Source organism: Salvelinus sp. IW2-2015, linkage group LG18 (genome assembly GCF_002910315.2).
Source record: "Salvelinus sp. IW2-2015 linkage group LG18, ASM291031v2, whole genome shotgun sequence".
NCBI classification, from domain to species: Eukaryota; Metazoa; Chordata; class Actinopteri; order Salmoniformes; family Salmonidae; genus Salvelinus; species Salvelinus sp. IW2-2015.
This window is the reverse complement of record NC_036858.1, coordinates 16805367-16830920: the sequence shown is the minus strand read 5'-3', so window position 1 is coordinate 16830920 and position 25554 is coordinate 16805367. Positions and strand designations below refer to the sequence as shown.

At 41.6% G+C, this 25554-nt stretch overlaps 1 protein-coding gene across 1 annotated transcript in view; it reads right to left on the bottom strand.

Moving 5' to 3' along the window:
• LOC111977487 (zinc finger protein 385B-like) overlaps positions 1–25554 on the bottom strand; it is a 154194-nt gene that overhangs the window by 79122 nt on the left and 49518 nt on the right. Inside the window, 2 exon segments of the mRNA XM_024006923.2 lie at positions 9806–9929; positions 14413–14561. Of these exon segments, the coding sequence (XP_023862691.2) occupies positions 9806–9929; positions 14413–14561 (273 nt within the window).

The following is a 25554-nucleotide window of genomic DNA, read 5'->3' as shown; positions in this document are numbered from 1 at the left end:
TGGCCTTACAGCTCCTTTCTCTCCATCCTCGCAGGCTTCGGCTCCTTGCTGTCATTTGGCATCACGGTGCCAGGGTCAGTGAACCATTCGCAGCCCTGCGAGGGAGACCGCCAGGGCAGCTGTGCCCCCCTGCGCCAGCTGCCGCACCGCTCCATTCACAGACACACCCTTCAGTGTGTGTGTGTGTGTGTGTGTGTGTGTGTGTGTGTTGTGTGTGTGTGTGTGTGTGTGTGTGTGTGTGTGTGTGTGTGTGTGTGTGTGTGTGTGTGTGTGTGTGTGTGTGTGTGTTGTGTGTTGTTGTTAAATGAACACTTCAACCGAAGAACCCTATTTCTCAGTTTGGAAAATTTGGTGATATGGTATTTTTCTCGTTGTATAGTGGACAAGAAACCTGGACAAGAGGAATGCATATGTGAGAATGCTGTTCATCGACTACAGCTCAGCTTTCAACACCATAGTGGCCTCTAWGTCCATCACTAASCTCAGGGCCTTGAGTCCTAGATTTCCAGACGGGCCGACCCCAGGTGGTGAGGGTAGGCAACAACACCTCCACCACGCTGACCCTCAACATGTGGACCCCTCAAGAATGTGTTCTCYGCCCTCTCCTATACTCCCTGTTCACTCATGACCGCGTGGCCATGCAAGACTCTAACTCAATCATCAAGTTTGCTGATGACACGACAGTGGTAGGCCTGATTATCAACAACGACGAGAGAGCCTACAGGGAGGAGGTTAGAGCTCTTCTCTGTCCTGCCACCCCAATGGTGGAACCAGCTTGCCCCTGAAGCTAGGACAGCAGAGTCCTTGCCCATCTTACGAAAACATATGAAACCCTACCTCTTCAAACAGTTTCTTAAATAATCCTCCTAAGCACTTGCACTTGTAGAGTCTTCTGATGACAGTGATTGGGAAGAAAGTGTTGTTTTCACGGAAGAAGTTGACCGAGTTTTGAAATCAGTTACATGCCCGGTGGAAGCAAAAATATGATGAAGAGAGTCAAAAAGAGAACACAGAAGGCTGTTGTATAAAACACCTGTCTCCAGATTAKATCTTCAAACAAAGGGCAACCATGGCATCCATGACAGAGAGGGAAAAGCGTTCATCCATGTATACAGGTAAGAGTAGCTACATTTTCAGATATTATAAGTTACCGATTTTGTCAGAAAGTCAATTTTATTGCAAGTTAAAGCTTACTGTTAACTAGCTAGGTAATGTTAGCTGGCTGGCTGGCTCGCTAGCTAASGTTACTTGAATGATCTGTGTAGTAATATTATTAGTATCTCAAAAATCTATTTMRATTGCTAGTTTAGCCTAATGTTAGCTAGCWAGCTCAAATTGAACCTAGTTGGTTAGCTTTAGCTACTGTACCTGCAGATTCAAGCATGGTAGTATTGCCGCTTTCAAAACAACTGGGAACTCGGACAAATACAAGGTCAAATCATGACATCAGTGATCTTCAGGTCGGAAAGTCTGAGTTCTAGAAAGAAGCCTGAGTTCCCGACTGGGAATTCCAAGTTGGATGACCTTTCAAATACATTTCCCCAGGCGGAGCTTGTTTTTTTCTGAGTTCCCAGTTGTTTTGAACGCACTGAAGTCGGAAGTCGGAGATTCCCCAGTTCCGAGTTCCCAGTTGTTTTGAACACGGCATTAGAGTTGGGATTATGGTTCATTGTTTAGCTAGCTACATGTCTACACAAAAGACTCCATTATGCAAGTAACCATTTCACTGTACCGTTTACACCTTCTGTATCCTGTGCATGTGACAAAGAAACTTAGATTTTATATAGTMTGTGTTTACAGGCGGTAATGTGAAGAACAACATGACCTGCACTAAAATCAGATTAGGATATAGGCCAAGAACTAGATAAAGTGTATTTTTACTAGTACTTTWTGCTACTACTTTCYCCACTTTTAGTCTTGAACTCATTGGTCGTTTACTACTCTACCTTATTCACTCTGTTTAGCACATGGCCTAACATGTGAATTCTTAAAGAGATGGGCGGGGCTAAGGCTTAAGAGGGTGTGAACGATGCTGAATGGGTGTAGACAAAGAAGAGCTCTCCAGTAGGTGTTCCAAAASAATCACGGGCCATTTTCTRAAAAGTGGTGTTACACGTTTATAAKCTTTCAAAGCAGAATGACTTTRCCATTGTTCCTCAAATGCAGTATATTTACKATTTTCTAGCTCTGAGCCTCTACTTTTATCCAATGTAAAAAACACAATTTCAAATGTTGTTACATATGACCGAATCCAGGTGGTGGGTCACATATGGCCCTCCAAAGGGTGGTGCGGTCAGCCCGACGCATCACTGGTGACACACTGCTTACCCTCCAGGACATTTACAGCGCTCTGTGTCAAAGAAAGGCCAAGAAGATCATTTAAGGACCTCAGTCACCCTTGCCATGGACTGTTAACTCGGCTACCGTCTGGCAGACAGAGACAGTACAGGTGCGCCAGAGCCGGCCTCACCCACATACACTCACACACACACGCACACACACACACACTCACAGAGCCAATGCTGCTGTCCCATGTTATAGAGACATTAAACCACTGGACACTTCCTGTTTCACACTGTGTATTTAAATACTGTATTCTCGACATAGCTCCTTGTAATATTTCTACTACTATACATTGCATTTTATAGTAGTTACAGTGTTTATACACACCGCATATTTCTTTATATACTGGATTCTTGACATAGCTCACTCTAATATATCTACTGCTGTGCATATCATTCTTAGTATATTCACTGTAAATTAATCCGTTGTATATAGATTGCATTTGGATTACTGTTACAGTGCTATTGGGTTGCTAATTGTATCAGTTCTGACATTTCTTGAATTTTATTATTATTCTATATTGTTTGCGGGGGGGGGTTATTTTACATTACCCTATACCAATCTGCTAAACTGTGTACGCGACCAATAAACTGATTTGAGTTAGTGGATAATGAATCATGCAAAGTCTTGATACAGTATTACATGCAGACTATAAAAAGACAACACATACAATACATTCCAGTTGACAATTCTCTGCCTCTAACCCTCATTACAGGGGCTGAGTCATGGCTTACTGGTGCTCTCTCATGCCGTCCCGTAGGACGGGGTGCGTCACTTGAGTGGGTTGAGTTACTGACGTGATCTTCCTGTCTGGGTTGCGCCCCCCTTTTGGTTTGCTGCCTGTGGTGGAGACTTTGTGGGCTATACTCGCCTTTCTCAGGATTGTAAGTTGGTGGTTGAAGATATCCCTTCTAGTGGTGCGGGGCTGTGTTTGGCAAAGGGTGGGGTTATATCCTTCCTGTTTTGGCCCTGTCCGGGGGGTCATCATCAGGATGGGGCCACAGTGTCTCCTGACCCCTCTGTCTCAGAGCCTCCAGCTATTTATGCTGCAGTAGTTTACATGTGTCGGGGGCTAGGGTGTCAGTTGGTTATATCTCGGTGGAGTACTTCTCCTGTCTTATCCCAGTGTCCTGTGTGAATTTAAGTATGCTCTCTCTAATTCTCTCCTTCTCTCTTTCTTTTCTCTCTCTCGGTGGACCTGAGCCCCTAGGACCATGCGTCAGGACTACCGGGCATGATGACTCCTTCTTCCCAGTCCACCTGCCTTGCTGCTGTTCCAGTTTCAACTGTTCTGCCTGCGGTTATGGAACCCTGACCTGTCCACCGGACGTTGCTACCTGTCCCAGACCTGCTGTTTTCAACTCGTAATTATCGGCTATGAAAAGCCAACTAACATTTATTCCTGATTATTATTGACCATGCTGGTCATTTATGAACATTTTGAACATCTTGGCCATGTTCTGTTATAATCTCCACCCGGCACAGCCAGAAGAGTACTGGCCACCCCTCATAGCCTGGTTCCTCTCTAGGTTTCTTCCTAGGTTTTGGCCTTTCTAGGGAGTTTTTCCCAGCCACCGTGCTTCTACACCTGCATTGCTTGCTGTTTGGGGTTTTAGGCTGGGTTTCTGTACAGCACTTCGAGATATTAGCTGATGTACGAAGGGCTATATCAAATAAACTTGATTTGATTTGATTTGACAACTCTGGGCATTACAATGAATTTATAAGATACAAAATCAGTAATGATCTGAAAATGCAAAACACACATACAGTATATGGTTCTTCAAAGGATTCAAATATGCACCGGAGGTAATGAATGTTATGCCACATTCAGTACAACGGAAAAAATCCTGGGACAGTTATCACACTGAGAGAGAGAGAGAGATTAAAGGAAAATCCACAAAAAAAAACWATATTTTTCATTCGTCCACTGTTAATACAGTTCAGCAGTCAAGTTTTTAAGATATTGGACTTTCAAGAAGCAGTGTCACTTGCCACAGTATCATGTTTGATGKAAAATGCATCAAGTGCACAGTAGCTCTGCCACTTTCCAARGCAGATGATTGAGACGAAGCCAATGCAAAAACAAACTGGATATCTATAGCTTAAACAGACAGATTTTGAYGGGGATTTTTTWAATTATGTTGTCATAATATAATAATATAGGGGTGGCATTTCAGGCCTGGCTTACTGTTAGGGACCACTGTAGCAAGTGTTGACGTTAGTATTAGCCTGTTCCAGGTGCCCAGGTTCCCTGAGCTATTGAGGGAAACCACTAGAGAACGCAATAGTTTATGGGCATWAGGTAGCCTAGCGGTTAAAGAGTGTTGGGCCAGTGTTGGGCCAGTAACCGAAAGGTTGCTGGTTTGAATCCCCGAGTTGACTAGGTGACTAGGAAAATCTGTCGATGTGCCCTTGAGCAAGGCACTTAACCCTACTTGCTCCTTCCTGTAAGTCGTTCTGGATAAGAGCGTCTGCTAAAATGTAAATGTAAATGTCAATGGACTCTAGGGGGTTAATACACATGGCTCACCCTCATTTTCAAAGGCTGTTGTCATCAGAAAGTGTGAGTGCATGCGTGCCTGTGTGTGTGTTTGAAAGAGAGGATTTGCAGCGGGAGAGCAAGTGTATGTGTMGTCTTTTGAATCTATTTTGCCCCAGCTTGCTGACAGGGCTGCCAAGACCACTTTGTCCTTAGATTTGTCACTGGGGTAGTCCATCCAGGAAACAACGTTACCTAATTTAATGGACACGTGAGTCTCACTCTCACGTGATAAGGCAGGGTTCCCCAACTAGGTGGTTTTATTTGGTGCACCAAGTTTTCTGAGCAAAAAAAATAAGGATTTTCATTGTTGGACAGAAAAGGCTGTAACACCCCAGGAAATCAGATCCAAGTGATTTTAATTTAAGAAATCWGTTCCCAAGTATTCCCACTCATAATAGAGAGCCATGTGATCGTATACAAATGCAAGCAAGGTTTGAAATMATTATGTTTTAGTCAAACATTATATCTGTTTGGGCTTCTTGCAGTCAATTTGCAGTCTACAAATTATTTGTAATTATGTTCCGGTCCCCTGACCATCCGCTCAAGAAKAAATTGTCTCGCGACTGAATCTAGTTGATGATCCCTGTGATAGGTATCCATTTCTCTCCCACAAAAATACTCACCCAATTAGCAAAGACCAGGGGCTGTTCTAATCACGCGTCTCAGCGTAGGAATGCTGGTCTAGGATCAATGTAGCCTTTTAGATCACAATTAATACAATTAGATGGATGGGGGGGAACTGATCCTAGCACTCCTACTCTGAGAAGCTTGATACATATACAGTAGCCCCAGAGCAAAGATGWTTATGGGCTTTTTCGGGTCACCTGAAGGTGTCTGCACAGATCTAAGCCAACTCGCAGAACAGTCTGGAGGAAATMATTAGTACCCTGCAGTCAAATGACCAAATGGCCCTCTAGTGGCCTCATGGGTGGAACGTTTTTTTATATTTTTCATAATTAATAAACATTATTTCAAAAACCCATTGAAAATCCGGTGTTTCTATGTCAAACGGTTTTGTTATATTTCAGTCTTATGTGATGTATATAAAGTGTAATATTTGGATGCAAACTTGAATACATTTCAATTCTATATCTGACATGGTACAGGTGTCTTCTTTTTTTAAGCCCATAACCATGTGTGTGAGGTGTATATTTTTGTTTCAAAGTAGATTTGTTTAAGACTACCAAGAAACACTCTTCTCTAYGCATGATTTAGCCCACTGCAGTAAAAGGCTTAGGGAGCYCACACACACACWCACTCTCACAGACACACAGACAAACCAGCTGCCACTGAGAATAAGCTCATGTGAGTCTTGGGAACGAGGGGAGAGATGTCCACTGTCCAGTCAAGTGGGCAGCTTACGGCGTAGGGCAGGCTCAGGTGTGGGAAGCGGAACAAGAGTCAGTCGCCAGAGGAAGGCAYGAGCCTGGGAATGAATGAGTATATCTGTCTTCCCCAGGACTGAGGAACCTACTGGATGGAGCCCCTTCCCTGGGATCCATCTCATTCCTTAGGAATAGYTCTAGGATCAACTTAATCAACCCTTATATCAACCCTAACCATTAGGGGGTAATGCAAAGCTGATATCAGATTAGCATCTATATAGGCTTCTTCATCCTATGTCTCCTATTGACTCCTGGACAAAGTCGCCACAGATACTGATAGGTCAGTTCAACATTTTCACGCCTAATGGTTAAGGTAAGGTTTTGGGCAGGTGAGATGATCCTAGGTCTGTGTGGAAGGTTAACTTTTACCTGGAGGGTAACGAGCCATTCTGGAAGCGAGATGCACGACTATGACAAACCGTCTGACTTCAAAAGGAGAGATTCAGTGTTTTCTAAATATGTGGAGGTCTTTAACCGCTACAAGAATCTCCGTACTATACTACACTTAGCCAACACACACCCGCACGCACACACACACACACACACACACACACACACAGATTTACATTGTGAAAGATATTACCTGTGCAATGCCGTTGGCAATGAAGGAGCCAAGACATTAAACCGGTGTCTAAAAATATCCAATGCAATTTGCTACAGTTACATAAAACTCTACTGATGATGATCCAAGAAGGCAGGGGTGGCTTACCACAATCATTATTGGAATCATTACCGCAAAGGGTCATGTGACGCAATGCATTGTGAGAGTTTATAATTTATAGCTTCATAAGCAGTCCAATAGGCACATCAAAACCTATTGATTAGTGCACACCGTAGCAAACCGTAGCAAAACGTTTTGCAACTAAAACTAGAGTTTCTCATTCCGATAGGTCCCTCTCCATTTCGCCCCGTTTGCTTCCGTTTGGGTCCTATTGAATACACCCCTGTACTAGACATCACTGTTTGTCAATTGCCTCATGAGGCAGTTAACATGTTCTCTGCTTGCTGATTGGTTGAGATGGTCAGTGAGTACACTACCGGTCAAAAGTTTTAGAACACCTACTCACTCAAGGGTTTTTCTTTATTTTTTACTATTTTCTACATTGTAGAATTATAGTGAAGACATCAAAACTATGAAATAACACATATGGAATCATGTAGTAACCAAAAAAATGTTAAACAAATCAAAATATATTTMAMATTTGAGATTATTCAAATAGCCAGCCTTTGCCTTGATGACAGCTTGACACACTCTTGGCATTCTCTCAATCAGCTTCATGAGCTATTCACCTGGAATACATTTCAATTAACAGGTGTGCCTTCTTAAAAGTTAATTTGTGGAATTTCTTTCCTTCTTAATGCGTATGAGCCAACCAGTTGTGTTGTGACTAGGTAGGGYTGGTATACAGAAGATAGCCCTATTTGGTAAAAGACCAAGTCCATATTATGACAAGAACAGCTCAAATAAGCGAAGAGAAACGACAGTCCATCAATACTTTAAGACACAAAGGTCAGTCAATATGGAACATTTCAAGAACTTTGAAAGTTTCTTCACATCTCAACATCAARTGTTCATAGGGAACTGTGTGAATCAGGCCTTCATGGTCGAATTGCTGRAAAAAAAACTCTACTAAACCTTTGGTCTGGAGTCCAAATTGGAGATTTTTGGTTCCAACCGCCGTGTCTTTGTGAGACACGGTGTGGCTGAACGGTTGATCTCTGCATGTGTATTTCCCACCGTGAAGCATGGAGGAGGAGATGTTATGATGTGGGGGTGCTTTGCTGGTGACACTGTCTGTGATTTATTTAGAATTCAAGGCACACTTAACCAGCATGGCTACCACACCATTCTGCAGCGATACGCCACCCCATCTGGTGTGGGCTTAGTGGGACTATCATTTGTTTTTCAACAGGACAATGACCCAACACACCTCCAGGGTGTGTAAGGGCTATTTGACCAAGAAGGAGAGTGATGGAGTGCTGCATCAGATGACCTGGCCTCCACAATCCCCAGACCTCAACCAAATTGAGATGGTTTGGGATGAGACGAACTGCAGAGTGAAGGAAAAGCAGTCAACAAGTGCTCAGCATATGTGGGAACTCCTTCAAGACAGTTGGAAAAGCATTCCAGGTGAAGCTGGTTGAGAGAATACTAAGTGTGCAAAGCTGTCATCAAGGCAAAGGCTGGCTATTTGAAGAATATCAAATATKAAATATATTTAGATTTGTTTAACACTTTCTTTGGTTACTACATATGTGTCATTTCATAGTGTTGATGTCTTCACTATTATTCTACAATGTAAAAAAACAACCTTGAATGAGTAGGTGTTCAAAACTTTTGACCGGTAATGTATGTTCACATGCACACTAATAGCTTGATATTAAACTGATTATGGCAGTAGGCCGAGTATGGTATTAATCATGTAAACACCTTACTGTGCTTATCTTAATCGGTCATAATCTAAGTAAGCATACGCCAATTAAAACACCCGGTTTTCTGAGCAATCTTTCAAATTATTAGGACACATTAATGCCTTAGTGTGAGTTCCAGCAGTGTATTTGATCGGCACATGTGCCAACACRAGCAGGGCAAGCCTCAATCTTATCCGCAAGTGAAGTGAGTTCGTAAAAACTGAAAGTATGCAAATTGTTTTCACATACAAACTTTATATGTCCGAACTCAGAATCAAATAGGCTTCCCAAAAATAACATGGTCGCTGTGGTAGAACGTTTATTTTGATTGACGATTTRCTGCATTTATCAAAGTCCCATCAGTAGCCTGATTTCAGGTGTCCATGTAAACAGTTTTATTTAGGGAAATCGTTCTTCTTGCAAAGCATGTAAACTATTATATTAATCTGACTATTCACAATAATTGCATTATTGTGTGCATGTGAACGTACCCAGTATGGCTGACTGAGCGACACAGGGAGATGATTTCAGTTAATTAATGGCTTGTCACAGAAACAGAAGTGGGAATATGACGGAAATAAGAAATAAGATACCGCGAGAAACCTCTTTTTGCTGTCGGTGAGTCAGCAATTTGAAGTATAAATTGCCTTTTATTTTACTTCAAATATTTGTTCTTTTTAGGATTTTTACTTGCAGTGAGCCAACCTACACATTTATTTAGCATATTTATCTATCTCTTGAGAGATAAGTTATATATTGTTTTTACCTAGTGTTTCTAGGGTGCAGTTGTCTTTGGTCTAATTTCACACAAAGTGACCAAGACTCAAGTGCTCTTCCCCAAAGAAGCAAGGTCATGGCATGCACACACACATACAAACACACACACACACACACACACACACACACACACACACACACACACACACACACACACACCACACACACACACCACACACACACACACACACACACACAGCTTATGCATATTACACAGTCACACACATATTTGGGGAGCACCAACCTAGATGCAAGCTAGACCAGCAGAGAAAGAGAGAGGAGCAGCCAGGTGAGCTAACTGCCACACAACACTGAAATGTGTGTATGTGTGTGTGTCCAGTACCTGTGCGTGTGTGCGTGGCGTTGGAGGCCTTGGCGAGATTGAACTGGCGAAGCCTTCTTTGGTGAGTCTTGCCGTTGTAGTGGATCTGGGCCTGGGCCAATGAATTAAGCTGGATGTTACACACCTTGGAAAAGAGAGATGGTTTTACACATAGATATACATTCTATGTACACTGTACTTTTAATACTATTAGAATGATATGTGATATTTAATTCTGTGGTTTTGTATCCACCTTGACACAGAGGCTGGACAAAAAAAAAACATTACAAAGAAATGTTGGTCATGTCCGTTCACTATGGTGCTCCCAGCAGGTAGGCTACTGCATGGCTCCTCGCTGTCACACGCACACGCACACACAGTCTTGTACAGCTAACCATGTGGGCACACACAATTCAGTCCCATTCAAAATCTTATTTTCCCTAACCCCCAACCCTAAGCCTAACTCGTACTCTTACCCTAACCTTAACCCTAACCTTAACCCAAAAACCTAACCTTAACCCTAACCCTAAAACTAACCCTAGCTCCTAACCCTGACCCTTAACGTAATTCTAACCCTAACACAAATTCTAATCTTAACCCTAATCCCCCTAGAAATAGCATTTGACCTTGTGGGGACTAACAAAATGTCCCAAGGCCAAACCGAACCAAATGTAGCATGAATCAATCAGAAAATCGATTCAAGCGTTTCGAACCGCCGGTCACTAATGTTTTTCTCATGGAATTTTATTTCCCTCTGCTGAAAATACCTCTATGTTTTTGTGACTGAACTGATGCGTCCTCTCCTTCAGTAGCTATCGAACTAAGCACGCAAATGCATATGACAGTCATTGATGTCCAAGTCAGATAACCACTGTGCTTACAGAACGCAGCTGCTCACACCAAAAAGAGCCTATCCCTGATCTAATATTCGTACATCTTCAGTATTCAAATGCTTGTAAAATGGCTTTCGCAATGTCAAATTATTGGCTTTATTAGTTGGGTGACAACCAATGTAATTTGCTGGGTCATTGTTAGTAAATGCGCTGTAGAAAATTGTGTTTTACCGGCGGAATTGTGTAGGCTACCAAAGTGAACACAACTCACATRTTGCTGATTGCACATCTAACTGCTGATTGGGGCTTTTCGACTGCCATGTTTAGCATAAGAAATTGTTTTGGTAGTTTTGCTTTAAACGCCTTGAATCCCACGGTCACGTCGGCGTGATTTAGTGCTTCCAACCCCTCTTTAACATTGTGTYTTTGAGCTAGAGACATATTTTTTGCATTGGATTTTGTATATTTATTCTGCATCTGCCAATACCAACCCTTAGCCTGTGCAACGGATGAGGGCTGAACTACAGCTGTGTTTGTGAGACAAGGGCGGATCCCGAAAAAGGTTCTTCTCACAAATGTCTGTAAAGTCTGAACGGTTTGTCAAACTATAAGGACCCTAACATGAAAAGCTGAGATTCTCATGAACATGCACGTAATCTGTTTTGCTCTATGAAGCTCACAGACCACACAAGAGTTGTTAAAAGGTAAGGGTTCTACATAGAGTATCAGACACAATAATGGCACATAATACTGTAATAAGCTCACATAGTTGCTGTCACAAAACACCAAACAATTATAACTGACTGGTTGGATATTKATTTCCCACTGAGAAAACAATTTCTGTGTTTACAGCATTCTTATGAATTAATTTTTAATCAAGTTTTTGCTTGGCAGTCCTTATTATTTTTGTTGTCAATAAATCTCATGAATGCTGCTGTTTACGTCAAATAGTTTTGTGTTCTGCATGTAGCCCTGGTTGTCCTGAAAAGAAAATGGTAAAACACTTCAATGTGAGGCTAAATATGAGGGCAGAGCGAGTAGATCAATTAAAGCAGTGAATTTCAAGTTTTTCACCCAGGGATTGCCTGGGTATGAAAAAGTTTTAAACAGTCAGTGCATTTGGTAATTTTTACATGAACAGGTTAAAGTTGTAATTTCATAACAAGGACGGCAATCATTTTTGCACGCCGCACTGTAGGCCTACGGTTGGAGCAGGAGAAGAGCAGCCCCAAGCGGTCAAAATCATTTACTTTTGAGACGGGGGTGAAATCCCAAACGGTGTTATATTAATTGATTATGCCATTGCTGTAACGATTTTCTTCTTCTGATGAGGAACATGAAATATCGGACCAAAACGCAGCGTGGTAAGTGTCCATGTTACTTTAATAGAACACGAAAATACAAAAATAACAAAGTGAAATAACAATGAAAATCGAAACAGCCCTGAATGGTGAAACAAACASAAAACAGGAAACAACTACCCACAAACACAGGWGGGAACAGGCTACCTAAGTATGGTTCTCAATCAGAGACAACGATTGACAGCTGCCTCTGATTGGGAACCATACTAGGCCAAACACAGAAATACAARACATAGAACAAAACATAGAATATAGAACATAGAATGCCCACCCCAACTCACGCCCTGACCAAACCAAAATAAATACATAAAAAAAGAACTAAGGTCAGAACGTGACAGAACGTGACTCATTTCTAAAGATAAATATTGCTACATTACTAGCTCAAAACACTTTTTATCTGCTAAAATGACAGGTTAATCAGTGGGTGATTGGAATTTCAGATAAAAACTGGGGGGACAAAATGCATAAATTGCCCCCTCTAATCTGATAGTGGTAGATGCTGTCTGCCCTATGGCTTAGTTCAGGTGGCTACACACAGCATACAGGTGTTTGTAGCCACCTGTATACAGTGCCTTCAGAAAGTATTCACACCCCGTTTCCACATTTGTTGTGTTACAGCCTCAATTTATAATGAAAGAAAATTGAGATTTTGTGTCACTGGCCTACACACAATACCCCATAATGTCAAAGTGGAATTATGCGTTTAGAAAGTTTAACAAATGAATAAAAAATGAAAAMCTGAAATGTCTTGAGTTAATAAGTATTCAACCCCTTTGTTATGGCAAGCCTAAAMATGCTCAGGAGTAATAAACATTTGCTTAACAAGTCACATAATAAGTTGCATGGATTCTGTGTGCAATAATAGTGTTTTACATTATTTTTAAATGACTACCTCGTCTCTGTACCCCACAAATACAATTATCTGTAAGGTCCCTCAGTTGAACAGTGAATTTCAAATACAGATTCAACCCCAAAGACCAGGGAGGTTTTCCAATACCTCGCAAAGAAGAGCACTTATTGGTAGATGGGTAAAAAAAAAAGCAGACATTGAATATCCCTTTGAGCATGGTGAAGCTATTAATTACACTTTGGATGATGTATCAATAAACCCAGTTGTCACTACAAAGATACAGGCATCCTTCCTAACTCAGTTGCCAGAGAGGAAGGAAATCGCACAGGAATTTCACCATGAGGCCAATGGTGACTTTAAAACAGTTACAGAGTTTAATGGCTGTGATAGGATAAKATTGAGAATGGATCAACAACATTGTAGTTACTCTACAATATTAATCTAAATGACAGAGTGAAAAGAAGGAAGCCTGTACAGAATAAAAATATWWAAAAAACATGCATCCTGTTTGCAACGAGACACTAAAGTAAAACTGCACAAAATGTGGCAAAGAAATGAACTTTGTCTTGAATACTAAGCGTTATGTCTGTGGCAAATCCAACACAACACATCACTCTTCATATTTTCAAGCATTATGGTGGCTGCATCATGTTATGGGTATGCTTGTCATCGGCATGGACTAAGGAGTTTTTAGGATAAAATGAAATAAAGCTAAGCACAGGCAAAATCCTAGAGGAAAACCTGGTTCAGMCTGATTTCCAACAGACACTGGGAGACAAATTCCCCTTTCAGAAGGACAATAACCAAAAACACAAGGCAAAATATACACTGGAGTTGCTTACCAAGAAGACAGTGAATGTTCCTGAGTGGCGTAGTTAGTGTTTTTACTTAAATCGGCTTGAAAAACTATTGCAACTTGAAAATGGCTGTCTAGCAATGATCAGCAACCAATTTGACAGAGCTTGAATAATTAAAAAAAWAAWAATCTACAAATATTGTACAATCCAGACAATCCAGGTGTGCAAAGCTCTTATAGACTTACCCAGAAAGACTCKGAGCTGTAATCGCTGCCAAAGGTGATTCTAACATGTATTGACTAAGGGGTGTGAATATTTGTGTAAATTAGATACAGTATTTCTGTATTTCATTTTCAATCAATTTGCACAAATTTCAAAAAATATGTTTTCACTTTCTCTGTATTGTGTGTAGATGGGTGAGAATTTATATTTATTTAATCCATTTTGAATTCAGGCTGTAACACAACAAAATGTAGATTAAGTCAAGGAGTATGAATACTTTCTGAAGGCCCAGCTCCTGAGCTCAACTAGTTTCAGATTTTAATTTAGAATGGAAAATGAATATGTTCCTGCAAAAAATGTTAGCACATCGAATCAAATCGAATCGTATTGAATCGTTCCACTAATCATACCAAATTGCACCGAATCGTTTTAAACTAAAAGTATCATTCCTGTATCGTATTGGAGCCCATGTATCCCTAACACATACAGACACACACAACGGTGTGCACGCAGACACACACACAGAGCCGGACATGTCCTTATTTTTCCTATGGACGTCACACACCTCACACAGAGTCACACTGCTCTGTCTCCTCTCCCGCTTAGGCCTCCGCCCCGGGGCGGCTCGCTCCTCTTCTTCATCCMCCTCCTCTTCCTCGGCCTTCGGCGGGAGGACATTCTCCAGCAGCCCGGGGCTCCTGGGCCTCTTCATCCCTAGGAGAGTTCAACCAAAGGTAAATAAATTACTATCAGTTAAGGCTGAGACACAACATCGATTTTAGCATCAACCAGATTAAGATTCCTTTACTGTAGCAATGATCGTCAAAATTGTTAAAAGGTTCAAATACAATACTGATAAGTGTAACAGTTGGACAATGGATAAAGACACTTCAAACGTTTACATTTGTTCAAATCCATCAAATATTGACTGAATTATAGCACATAAAACATTGCCCTGGCATGGACAACATAATGAATGGAGTTCAGGCATTTTGGAGAGAATTCAGGGATGACATATATTTTCAAATCTCACTTTAATAATGCACACATGTATACATTTTCTTAATATATCAGGTACTTGTTTAATATTTTGTTGATAAAATAAAGAAAAGTATATGTGCCTTATTTGCATATACACAAATTCTTACAAAATGCTATACTGCCCCATGCAATTAATAATTTCTAAAAGGAGCAGCCTTGATAATGCATATGTGCAACAACTAAATGGCTCTTAAAATGTGTTTACATTCGATGGAGTTTTATACAGACTTAAGTGGTGGGGGAGAGTAGGGTGCACGATGGTAATAGAACTCAAACGTGGGCCACACGATGCTTCTGGAGCATTAGTGTGAATATTTCCAGAACAACCACAAGGGGGCAGAAGTGCACAGTTCATCTTTATGGCGGGAAGTTGAAGAGGAAATCTCACAACCTCTCCATTACTTCTCAGCGAGAAGCCTGGGGAGAACCTGGATGTGCAGTCTTTTGTTCCATCCCAGCACAATTTTAAAAACATTACAATTCATTTCACAACAGATTTCATAACACATTAAGTGTGTGCCCTCAGGCCGCTACTATCCTACCACATATCTACAACACAAAATCCATGTGTACGTGTGTGTATAGTGCGTATGTTATCGTGTGTGTGTATGCATGTGTCTGTCCCCGTGTGTGTGTCTCTTAAAAGTCCCCGCTGTCCATAAGGTGTATTTGTATCTGTTTTTTAAATCAGATTTCACTGTTTGCGTCAGTTACTTGATGTGTGGAATAGAGTTTCTTGTAGTCATGGCTCTATGTAGTACTGTGCGCCTCTCATAATCTGTTCTGGACTTGGGGACTGTGATGAGACCTCTGGTGGCATGTCTTGTGGGGTATGCATGGATGTCTGATCTGTGTGCTAGTGGTTTAAACAGACAGCTCGGTGCATTCAACCTGTCAATACCTCTCACAAATACAAGTAGTAATGAAGTCAATCTCTCCTCTACATTGAGCCAGGAGAAATTGACATGCATATTATGAATATTAGCTGTCCGTGTACATTTAAGGGCCAGCTGTGCCACCCTGTTCTGGGCCAATTGTAATCCCTCTTTGTGGCACCTAACCACACGACTGGACAGTAATCCTGGTGCGACAAATCTAGGGCCTGTAGGACCTGCCTTGATGATAGCGTTGTTAAGAAGGCAGAGCAGAGCTTTATTATMGACAGACTCCCCATCTTAGCTACTGTTGCATCAATATGTTTTGACCATGACAGTTTACAATCCATGGTGCGATGTTGGTTTGAGATATGTTGATCAGAGTATACGCAGATGCCTCGGTGACATTTGTGCCAAGCTTGATTTAATTTCATAACATAAYCTCCACATCTTTGCTGTCTGTCAATCTTGTGTAATCAGGGGGCTATAACAGGTGTTACTTACGCACTTTCAAAGGAAAGCTATTCCTGGTTTGTTCGTCTGAGGAATAATCTTTAGTATCTGATCTATTAGAAATAAGCCGAAAGATGATTCTTATCTTGCAGTGTCTCGACTCGGTAGTTGGTACTGTAATGCTGCAATGTTGGTTAAAGATAAGTTGATCAGAGTTAATACATGTGAGATTAAAGAATTTGAAGGGGCTTGCAAGCTAGTTTGAACATTTCAGTTGGTCAAAAAGAACCATAGCCTTCACATAGCCTTAATTAATGTACTACAGCACTAATTATTGTGGAACTAAAAAGAGGTGGGATGGATGATATTCAACTCTGTTTTAAAAATCCCAGGAAGAGTAGCTGATGCCTTGGCAGGAACTAATGGGGATCCATAATAAATACAAATACWAATATTTTGCTTTGTGTTTTTCAAACGATAATAGCGCCATAATTAACATGATAATGATTTAGTTGTTGTCACGTATACTCCCTCTCCGGCCTCTAGGTCATCAGGCTGTTGATTATCCCACACACCTGTCACCATCGTCTCGCGCACCAGCGCCTCATGACGCTCACCTCCTTGATTATCTTCCCTATATCTGTCACTCCCCTTGGTTCTTTCCTCAGGTGTTATTGACTCTGTTTTCATGTCGGTGCGTTGTTTGTGTTTCATGTTCATTGTTTATTTTATTTATTAAAACACTCACTCCCTGAACTTGCTTTCCGACTCTCAGCGCACTCGTTACAGTTGTGGAGGTTATACTTGAAGCTCAGTTAAAATTCACTGTACACATGAAATGAGTGAAGGAATATTATGAAAGAAGCTAAGTCATGGAATGAAAATGAATGATAAAGAGAGAGGCTTTTCAAGGTTGTGTGACAACTAGGGTAGCCTGGATGTTTTTATAAGGTTGCCGTGCTGGCACTGAATGAACACTTACTGTATGAGTAAGCTGAATAGCCTTATGCAAGTGTTAGATCATTTTCCAGGACGGGGCACAAAGGCCCCCAAATTAGCATCTAGGACCTTAACCAAAATGTTCAATTGAAACCAATTGAAGCCAAACCATTTTAGGCAGAGGGAACAGAGCCCTATACAACGGCAGGGTAAACAKTGCATCGTATTTTAGCCCTGCATCATTCATGCTTAGAAGTAGTCTTGTGTGGTTCAGTTGGTAGAACATGTGGTTCAGTTGGTAGCGCATGGAGCTTGCAAGGGATGTGGGTTCAATTCCCACTCGGCCACCCATACATAATCATGTATGCACGCATGACTCTAAGTCGCTTTGGATAGAAGCGTCTGCTAAATGCCATATATTATATTGTATTAAAAAGTGTCCCATTTAAAACCAGAAAGCATTACCTCTAGCGAACTCACAACTGGAAACCATTCATTTTCAATGGGGGGAGGAGACAAGGATACATTAAGCGACGTAACAGTTTGAGAGTATGAGCTCAGCGACCAGAAAATCCCACGTTTATGCAAATCGGCGAAGGGAGGGTGTTGCTAGCTAGCTTTGACAACATGCTTAAAAGGCAACGTGACAACACCCACAAAGAAATAGCTCGACGATTCCTTACTACTTTGTAGCTTTTGGGGAAATGACTGGGCCGTTACATAGCCTTGAATATGTGGACACAAATATGGCAGTCCCATCCACATAACCATTAACTCAGCAGCTCAGATAGTAAGTTATCATTATGGGATCAGTTCGAATGAAAACCTGCATAWAATAATACACAGGAGGCTTTTAGAATGAGGACCAACCCATCTGGACACCACAAACCGCTTAACAAAGTGGTTTTCGGCCAGTTTGGTTTGGCAGAGTTTCCCCTGGCAATGGTTGTCCACTCTCTTTGCCTGGCACCTGTGTGGGTAGTTGGGTAGTGCCTGCCCTGTAGTGAGCGAACGTTGACCAATGGGTGGCTCTAAAGTGGGATCAGTGATTGGCACAGGAGGGGGCCAGCTGTGCCACCCAGAGCATGTTCTATTGACTGCGGTGTCTACCAAAAACACACATGCAAGCAAGTGTACTCATACAATCACACACACACACACACACACAATCATTCACAAGCAAGTACATGCACACACAGAAGCGTACATAAGAGCCAGATACCGCCCGATTCTCCCGCACAATTAGGGTTGCAAAACTACCGCAAAGTTACCATACTTTTCTGTAAATTTGGTAATTAACAGATTTTTGTAAATCTATGAAAATCTTGGTAATTTATTCTTGAATAACTTTTTTTTTAAAGTATTAATATAAAACATATTTTAAAATAAAAATAAAACACATATATATACACTGCTCAAAAAAATAAAGGGAACACTAAAATAACACATCCTAGATCTGAATGAATGAAATATTCTTATTAAATACTTTTTTTTTACATAGTTGAATGTGCTGACAACAAAATCACACCAAATTATCAATGGAAATCAATTTATCAACCATGGAGGTCTGGATTTGGAGTCACACTCAAAATTAAAGTGGAAAACCACACTACAGATCCAACTTTATGTAATGTCCTTAAAACAAGTCAAAATGAGGCTCAGTAGTGTGTGTGGCCTCACGTGCCTGTATGACCTCCCTACAACGCTGGGCATGCCCTGATGAGGTGGCGGATGGTCTCCTGAGGGATCCCTCCTCCCAGACCTGACTAAAGCATCCCCCAACTCCTGGACAGTCTGTGGTGCAACGTGGCGTTGGTGGATGGAGCGAGACATGATGTCCCAGATGTGCTCAATTGGATTCAGGTCTGGGGAACGGGCGGGCCAGTCCATAGCATCAATGCCTTCCTTGCAGGAACTGCTGACAAACTCCAGCCACATGAGGTCTAGCATTGTCTTGCATTAGGAGGCCCAGGGCCAACCGCACCAGCATATGGTCTCACAAGGGGTCTGAGGATCTCATCTCGGTACCTAATGGCAGTCAGGCTACCTCTGGCGAGCACATGGAGGGCTGTGCGGCCCCAAAAGAATGCCACCCCACACCATGACTGACCACCGCCAACCGGTCATGCTGGAGATGTGCAGGCAGCAGAACGTTCTCCACGGCGTCTCCAGACTCTGTCACGTCAGTCACGTGCTCAGTGTGAACCTCTTTCATCTGTGAGAGCACAGGGCCAGTGGCGAATTTGCCAATCTTGGTGTTCTCTGGCAAATGCCAAACGTCCTGCACGGTGTTGGGCTGTAAGCACAACCCCCACCTGTGGACGTCGGGCCTCATACCACCATCATGGAGTTATGTTTCTGACCGTTTGAGCAGACACATGCACAATTTGTGGGCCTGCTGGAGGTCATTTTGCAGGGCTCAGGCAGTGCTCCTCCTGCTCCTCCTTGCACAAAGCGGAGGTAGCGGTCCTGCGTGGGTTGTTGCCCTCCCTACGGCCTCCTCCACGTCTCTGATGTACTGGCCTGTCTCCTGGTAGCGCCTCCATGCTCTGGACACTACGCTGACAGCCACAGTAAACCTTCTTGCCACAGCTCGCATTGATGTGCCATCCTGGATGAGCTGCACTACCTGAGCCACTTGTGTGGGTTGTAGACTCCGTCTCATGCTACCACTAGAGTGAAGCACCGCCAGCATTCAAAAGTGACAAAAATCAGCCAGGAAGCATAGGAACTGAGAAGTGGTCTGTGGTCACCACCTGCAGAACCACTCCTTTATTGGGGGTGTCTTGCTAATTGCCTATAATTTCCACCTGTTGTCTATTCCATTTGCACAACAGCATGTGAAATTTATTGTCAATCAGTGTTGCTTCCTAAGTGGACAGTTTGATTTCACAGAAGTGTGATTGACTTGGAGTTACATTGTGTTGTTTAAGTGTTCCCTTTATTTTTTTGAGCAGTGTATATATGTGTGCCCATATTGTCCATGAGTCTATCTAGTATATAGACAGACCTATGGCACTGTAGGGTTCAAGAGAAAATAGCCTACCCTTACAAAAAAAACGCATGTCAAGTTTGCAGTTTCACTTGAGGAGGTCTGACGACCGAAAGCTCAGCCTAAATAAATTGAATTGTGCATCYATCCTGAGTGTGCTGAGATTGAAAGCAAAACATTAACCCAAAGGTATTGATAACAAAACAAAATATTGCAAGGAAATAATTTTTAAATGCGAGAACAAATGCATTTTAAATGCATGCAAAAAAWAGTTTTCTGTGATTTCTTTTGAATGATAACTGATTTTTTTTTTTTTTAAATCCTCCCTTTTTCCTGCCTCCCTCTTTCCTTGTAAGTTTTGGCACATTCATTCCAGCAAAATAGCACTCTGCATCCCACTGCTGGTCTGCCTCTGAAGCTAAGCAGGATAGGACCCTGGACTTCCAGATGTAGCTGGAAGTGGTGGAAAATGTGAGAAAAAATGTGTGTCATTTGTTTTTYGACACGAGTGAAAAACTTCACATGAAGCTTATTATAATTTATTTGATTAGACGTAAATTTTTCCCGTTCCCATTCTTTACTTTTTCTCTCACACGTTTATTTCTTACCACTTAGAGCTACATCTGGGCTCCCATCCAGGGACCAACCAGGACCGACCCCACTTAGCTTCAGATGCAAATCAGCAATGGGATGCAGGGTGCTATGTTGCTGGAATGTGATTTTTTCATGTTTTGTAAGGGTAATTAATTATGAAAAACATTTTTTATCAACAATGACAGAATTTGCAATTAACTCCAACGATTTACTTTTTTCACAACTGCCACCAGTTCGGCATCAAAACACTTACAACAAAGACATATTGACATAAATAAATAAAAGCGTGTTTAAATGTAAAGGATATTCCATACTGAAACCCTCAAATTAAACACTAACGGTATTCACTAAGTTYATGGGTTAGCTATATTTAGAATAATGTTTTGCTGCTTTGTCATTCTATTTTTCATAATTAAAAAATGTATATTATTATTTAATATTTGGCATGTTATGAAAATGACCTAAAGTCCTTGAAACTTTTCGATAATTTCAAAAGTTACCGGTAACATTTTTGGATTTCCCTCGAGGCAGCCCATTAGAGGTCGCCAATCATTGGCTGATCTCCTGGTGACAGAGTGTGACTCACCTGCCAACAGTGGCTGAGTAGAAACACACTAACAGTTTAATGTCTGGTACAGCTAGCCAGTATGACACACACACAAGGCTATGTACCCAGCACCATACACATGAGGCTAGGTATCCAGCACCACACACAAGGCTATGCAGTGTTTCCCCTAAATGCATTTAGCAGCGGCGCACCACCGCTGGCATGTGTCCCCTTTGATTTTGTAATGTTTGAGTCACTCAGATCGCATAAGAACATGGCCCAAGCCTTGGCAAAATGTGTTTAATTGCAGGAAATMTGTTTTAAAACGTATTATTTTCTTTCAGCCCCATTGCAAAAAGTGTAAAATGTCTGTTTCAAAGCTAATTTCCTGTAATTCTACACATTTTGCCCTGGGACTGAGAGAAAATGATTCTAACCTAATTTCCTGCAATTATACACATACAAACTGTAAAATGTTTTCTCTGCCCCATGGCAAAATGGGAAATTAGCTTTAAAACAGGCTATGTACCCAGCACTACACATACTGTATGAGGCTATGTGCCACCCACCATATACAGTAGACGACCCGCATAGATGATGGCCCAGCATATCTCTACCCCTGTAAATACTAGCACTCATCAGTCTGTCCCGAGTGGGGAAAGAGAATAAAACCATGATGTGTCTCAGACAGGCACATAAAAGCAGGCCGTAAAGGATGGTTTATGCCCCACATGTTCTTTCTCTCTCWCTCCCTCTCTCACTCTCCCTCCCTCCCTCCCGTGATCTCTCTCGCTGCCCCTCATAAAGATGGTGACAGAATGCTGTTCCCAGATCAGCTGGCAGCTGGGAAACTAGAGAAGGAGCAGGGTTGAGTGTGTGTGTGCGTATTGTATGTGTCTAGTCTACTCTGAGCGCGTCTTCTGTTGAAGTCGGAAGTGTCCATACACCTTAGCCAAYTACATTTAAACTCAGTTCTTTCACAATTCCTGACATTTAATCCTKGTAAAAATTATCTGTCTTAGGTCAGTTAGGATCACCACTTTGTTGAAAGAATGTGAAATGTCAGAATAATAGTAGAGAGAATGGCTTATTTCAGTTTTGATTTCTTTCATCACAWTCCCAGTGGGTCAGAGGTTTACATACACTCAATTAGTATTTGGTAGCATTGCCTTTAAATTGTTTAACTTGGGTCAAACGTTTCAGGTTCCACAAGTTTCCCACAATAAATTGGGTGAATTTTGGCCCATTCCTCCTGACAGAGCTGGTGTAACTGAGTCAGGTTTGTAGGCCTCCTTGCTCGCACACGCTTTTTCAGTTGTGCCCACAAATCTTCTATAGGTTTGAGGTCAGAGCTTTGTGTTGGCCACTCCAATACCTTGACTTTGTTGTCCTTAAGCCATTTTGCCACAACTTTGGAAGTATGCTTGGGGTCATTGTCCATTTAGAAGACCCATTTGCGACCAAGCTTTAACTTCCTGACTGATGTCTTCAGATGTTGCTTCAATATATCCACATAATTTTCCTCCCTCATGATGCCATCTATTTTGTGAAGTGCACTAGTCCCTCCTGCAGCAAAGCACCCCCACAACATGATGCTGCCACCCTCGTGCTTCACGGTTGGGATGGGGTTCTTCGGCTTGCAAGCCTCCCCCTTTTWTAACGATGGTCATTATGGCCAAACAGTTCTATTTTTGTTAAATAAGACCAGAGGACATTTCTCAAAAAAGTACATATGGATATAGATACTTTTGTACCTGTTTCCTCCAGCATCTTCACAAGGTCCTTTGCTGTTGTTCTGGGATTGATTTGCACTTTTCGCACCAAAGTACGTTCATCTCTAGGAGACAGAACCTAGCTCCTTCCTGAGCGGTATGATGGCAGCGTGGTCCCATGGTGTTTATACTTACGTACTATTGTTTGTACAGATGAACGTGGTACCTTCAGGCGTTTGGAAATTGCTCCCAAGGATGAACCAGACTTGTGGAGGTCTACCATTTTGTTTCTGAGGTGTTGGCTTATATTCTTTGCTTTTTGCCAAGCAAAGAGGCAGTGAGTTTGAAGGTCGCCCTTGAAATACATCCACAGGTACACCTCCAATTGACTCAAATGATGTAAATTAGCCTATCAGAAGCTTCTAAAGCCATGACATCATTTTCTGGAATTTTCCAAGCTGTTTAAAGGCACAGTCAACTTAGTGTATGTAAAATTCTGACCCACTGGAATTGTGATACAGTGAATTATAAGTGAAATAATCTGTCTGTGAACAATTGTTGGAAAAATTACTTGTGTCATGCACAAAGTAGATGTCCTAACCGACTTGTCAAAACTATAGTTTGTTAACAAGAAATTTGTGGAGTGGTTGAAAAACGAGTTTTAATGACTCCAACCTCAGTGTATGTAAACTTCCGACCAACTGTATATCCAATGCAAAAAACATTCACATTTAAATGATGTTAATATTAATTTGCATATATTTCCGTAAATTCCCATATATTCCCATTAATTCCCATATATTCCCGTTAACTCCCAAGTAAAGTTCCCACCTCTGAATATTCCCCAAAATGTGCAACCCTAGCTACTACAGTAGCTATAATATAAAATAAGATAATTAGGTTGGTGCTTATCTTTGTCCTATTTCACACATGTGCATGTGTGAATAGGAAATGTGTTTTTGCATATCCCACTCCCCATGAGAAACCCTCAGAGAGTGGGGTCAGAGACAGGGATAACTATATACTGTGGCACATGGATGGCTCTACAAAAGTGGATTTGTCTTATCAGATTACTACTTTTAAAGTATGAAAACATCTGACAAACTTTTATTTTGGATTGAAATGTCCTCCCTCTATAGACATGTGCATAGACCACACATTGGTCAACGGAATAATGTTATTTCCCTAACCTAGCCCATATACGTACCAGTATGAGCCAAACAATATCTGTCCCTAGATCAGCTGTTAACGGTCCAATGCAGCTGTTTTTTATCTCAATATCAAATAATTTTATTAAGCAAGAATTTTGCTWGGACTYTCTGGGAGTGGGGAGGGGAAAACTGAAAATTAGCTGGTATTGGCAGAGAGGTTTGGAACTRTATTTCTTATTGGTCTATTAACTAATTTAGAGCATGGTGATGTCACCATGGAAGGCCAAAACTCCACCCCACAAAAACAGGCTGAAATATCAGGCTGTCTTCTCAAACAGATCTTACACTAAAACGGGATGATTACAATTTCACAGTATTCTTCCAACCTCATATTTGGAGAAAAAATATATATATATATATATATTTTTTTTTACTACACTGGGTCTTTAAGGGCCTGTCTGTCAGGGGCTGATTCACAAGTCACATTGGCTAGTTAGTAGGCTTTGCAATACATGAGCACATACATGTAGACAACTGAGGGCCTTAATAAATGATCTAGGATTACGATCAACACATCTGACCCTCCACCAGTTGTTGAGGGAACAATGTACCAAAACAGTTAAAGCGCCTGTCTGTCAACTGCTAGTATAATCCATGATGAGACACACACACATACACACACACACTCTACCCATTTCCTCTGCCCTGACGACTATATCAGTATACAGTAATCTTTTACAGTCCTCAACAGCTGCATGCAATGGAACAGTCAGCACCTCGTGCAGCCCCTCAGCCGTTCACACAGGCCTTCTGGGAAAGCGATTAGCACCGTGCGGTGGTGGCCCGTGAATGAGCGACCCAAATTACAGGAGAGCGAGAGAGAGCTGATGGGAAGTTTTTAAACTGGCTCCTTGTTCTACACAGTGCCACGGGAAATTTACAGACCCTCACTCTCTCTTTCTCCCTATTTCGCTCTCCCTGTTTGCTCTTTKAATTCAATTKAATTCGCTTTATTGGCATGACGTAACAATGTACATATTGCCAAAGCTTATTTTGGATATTTACAATATAAAAGTAAATAAAAATGAGAATCAAAATTGTCAACGGGACAACAGTAACAACAATAACCAAGGGTCAAAATAACCATACATTCAACAATAACAATAAGCATACAGTAGAGTACATGTACAGGTTGATTGGTCTGTCAGACACTGTCCCTCAACTTATGGCAGGCAACAATGTAGTGCGCTGCCAACCCACAGCTCTCTGCGTCCTCCCCCAACAGGACGGGTAGCCTATCCTCATCAGAGAGGTCTTTGAAACCTTGAATAAGGGTTTCAAATTTGGGGAAATGACACTCTAATTGTTTTATATTTTTGACATTTTGTCAGGAAATGCAGCTC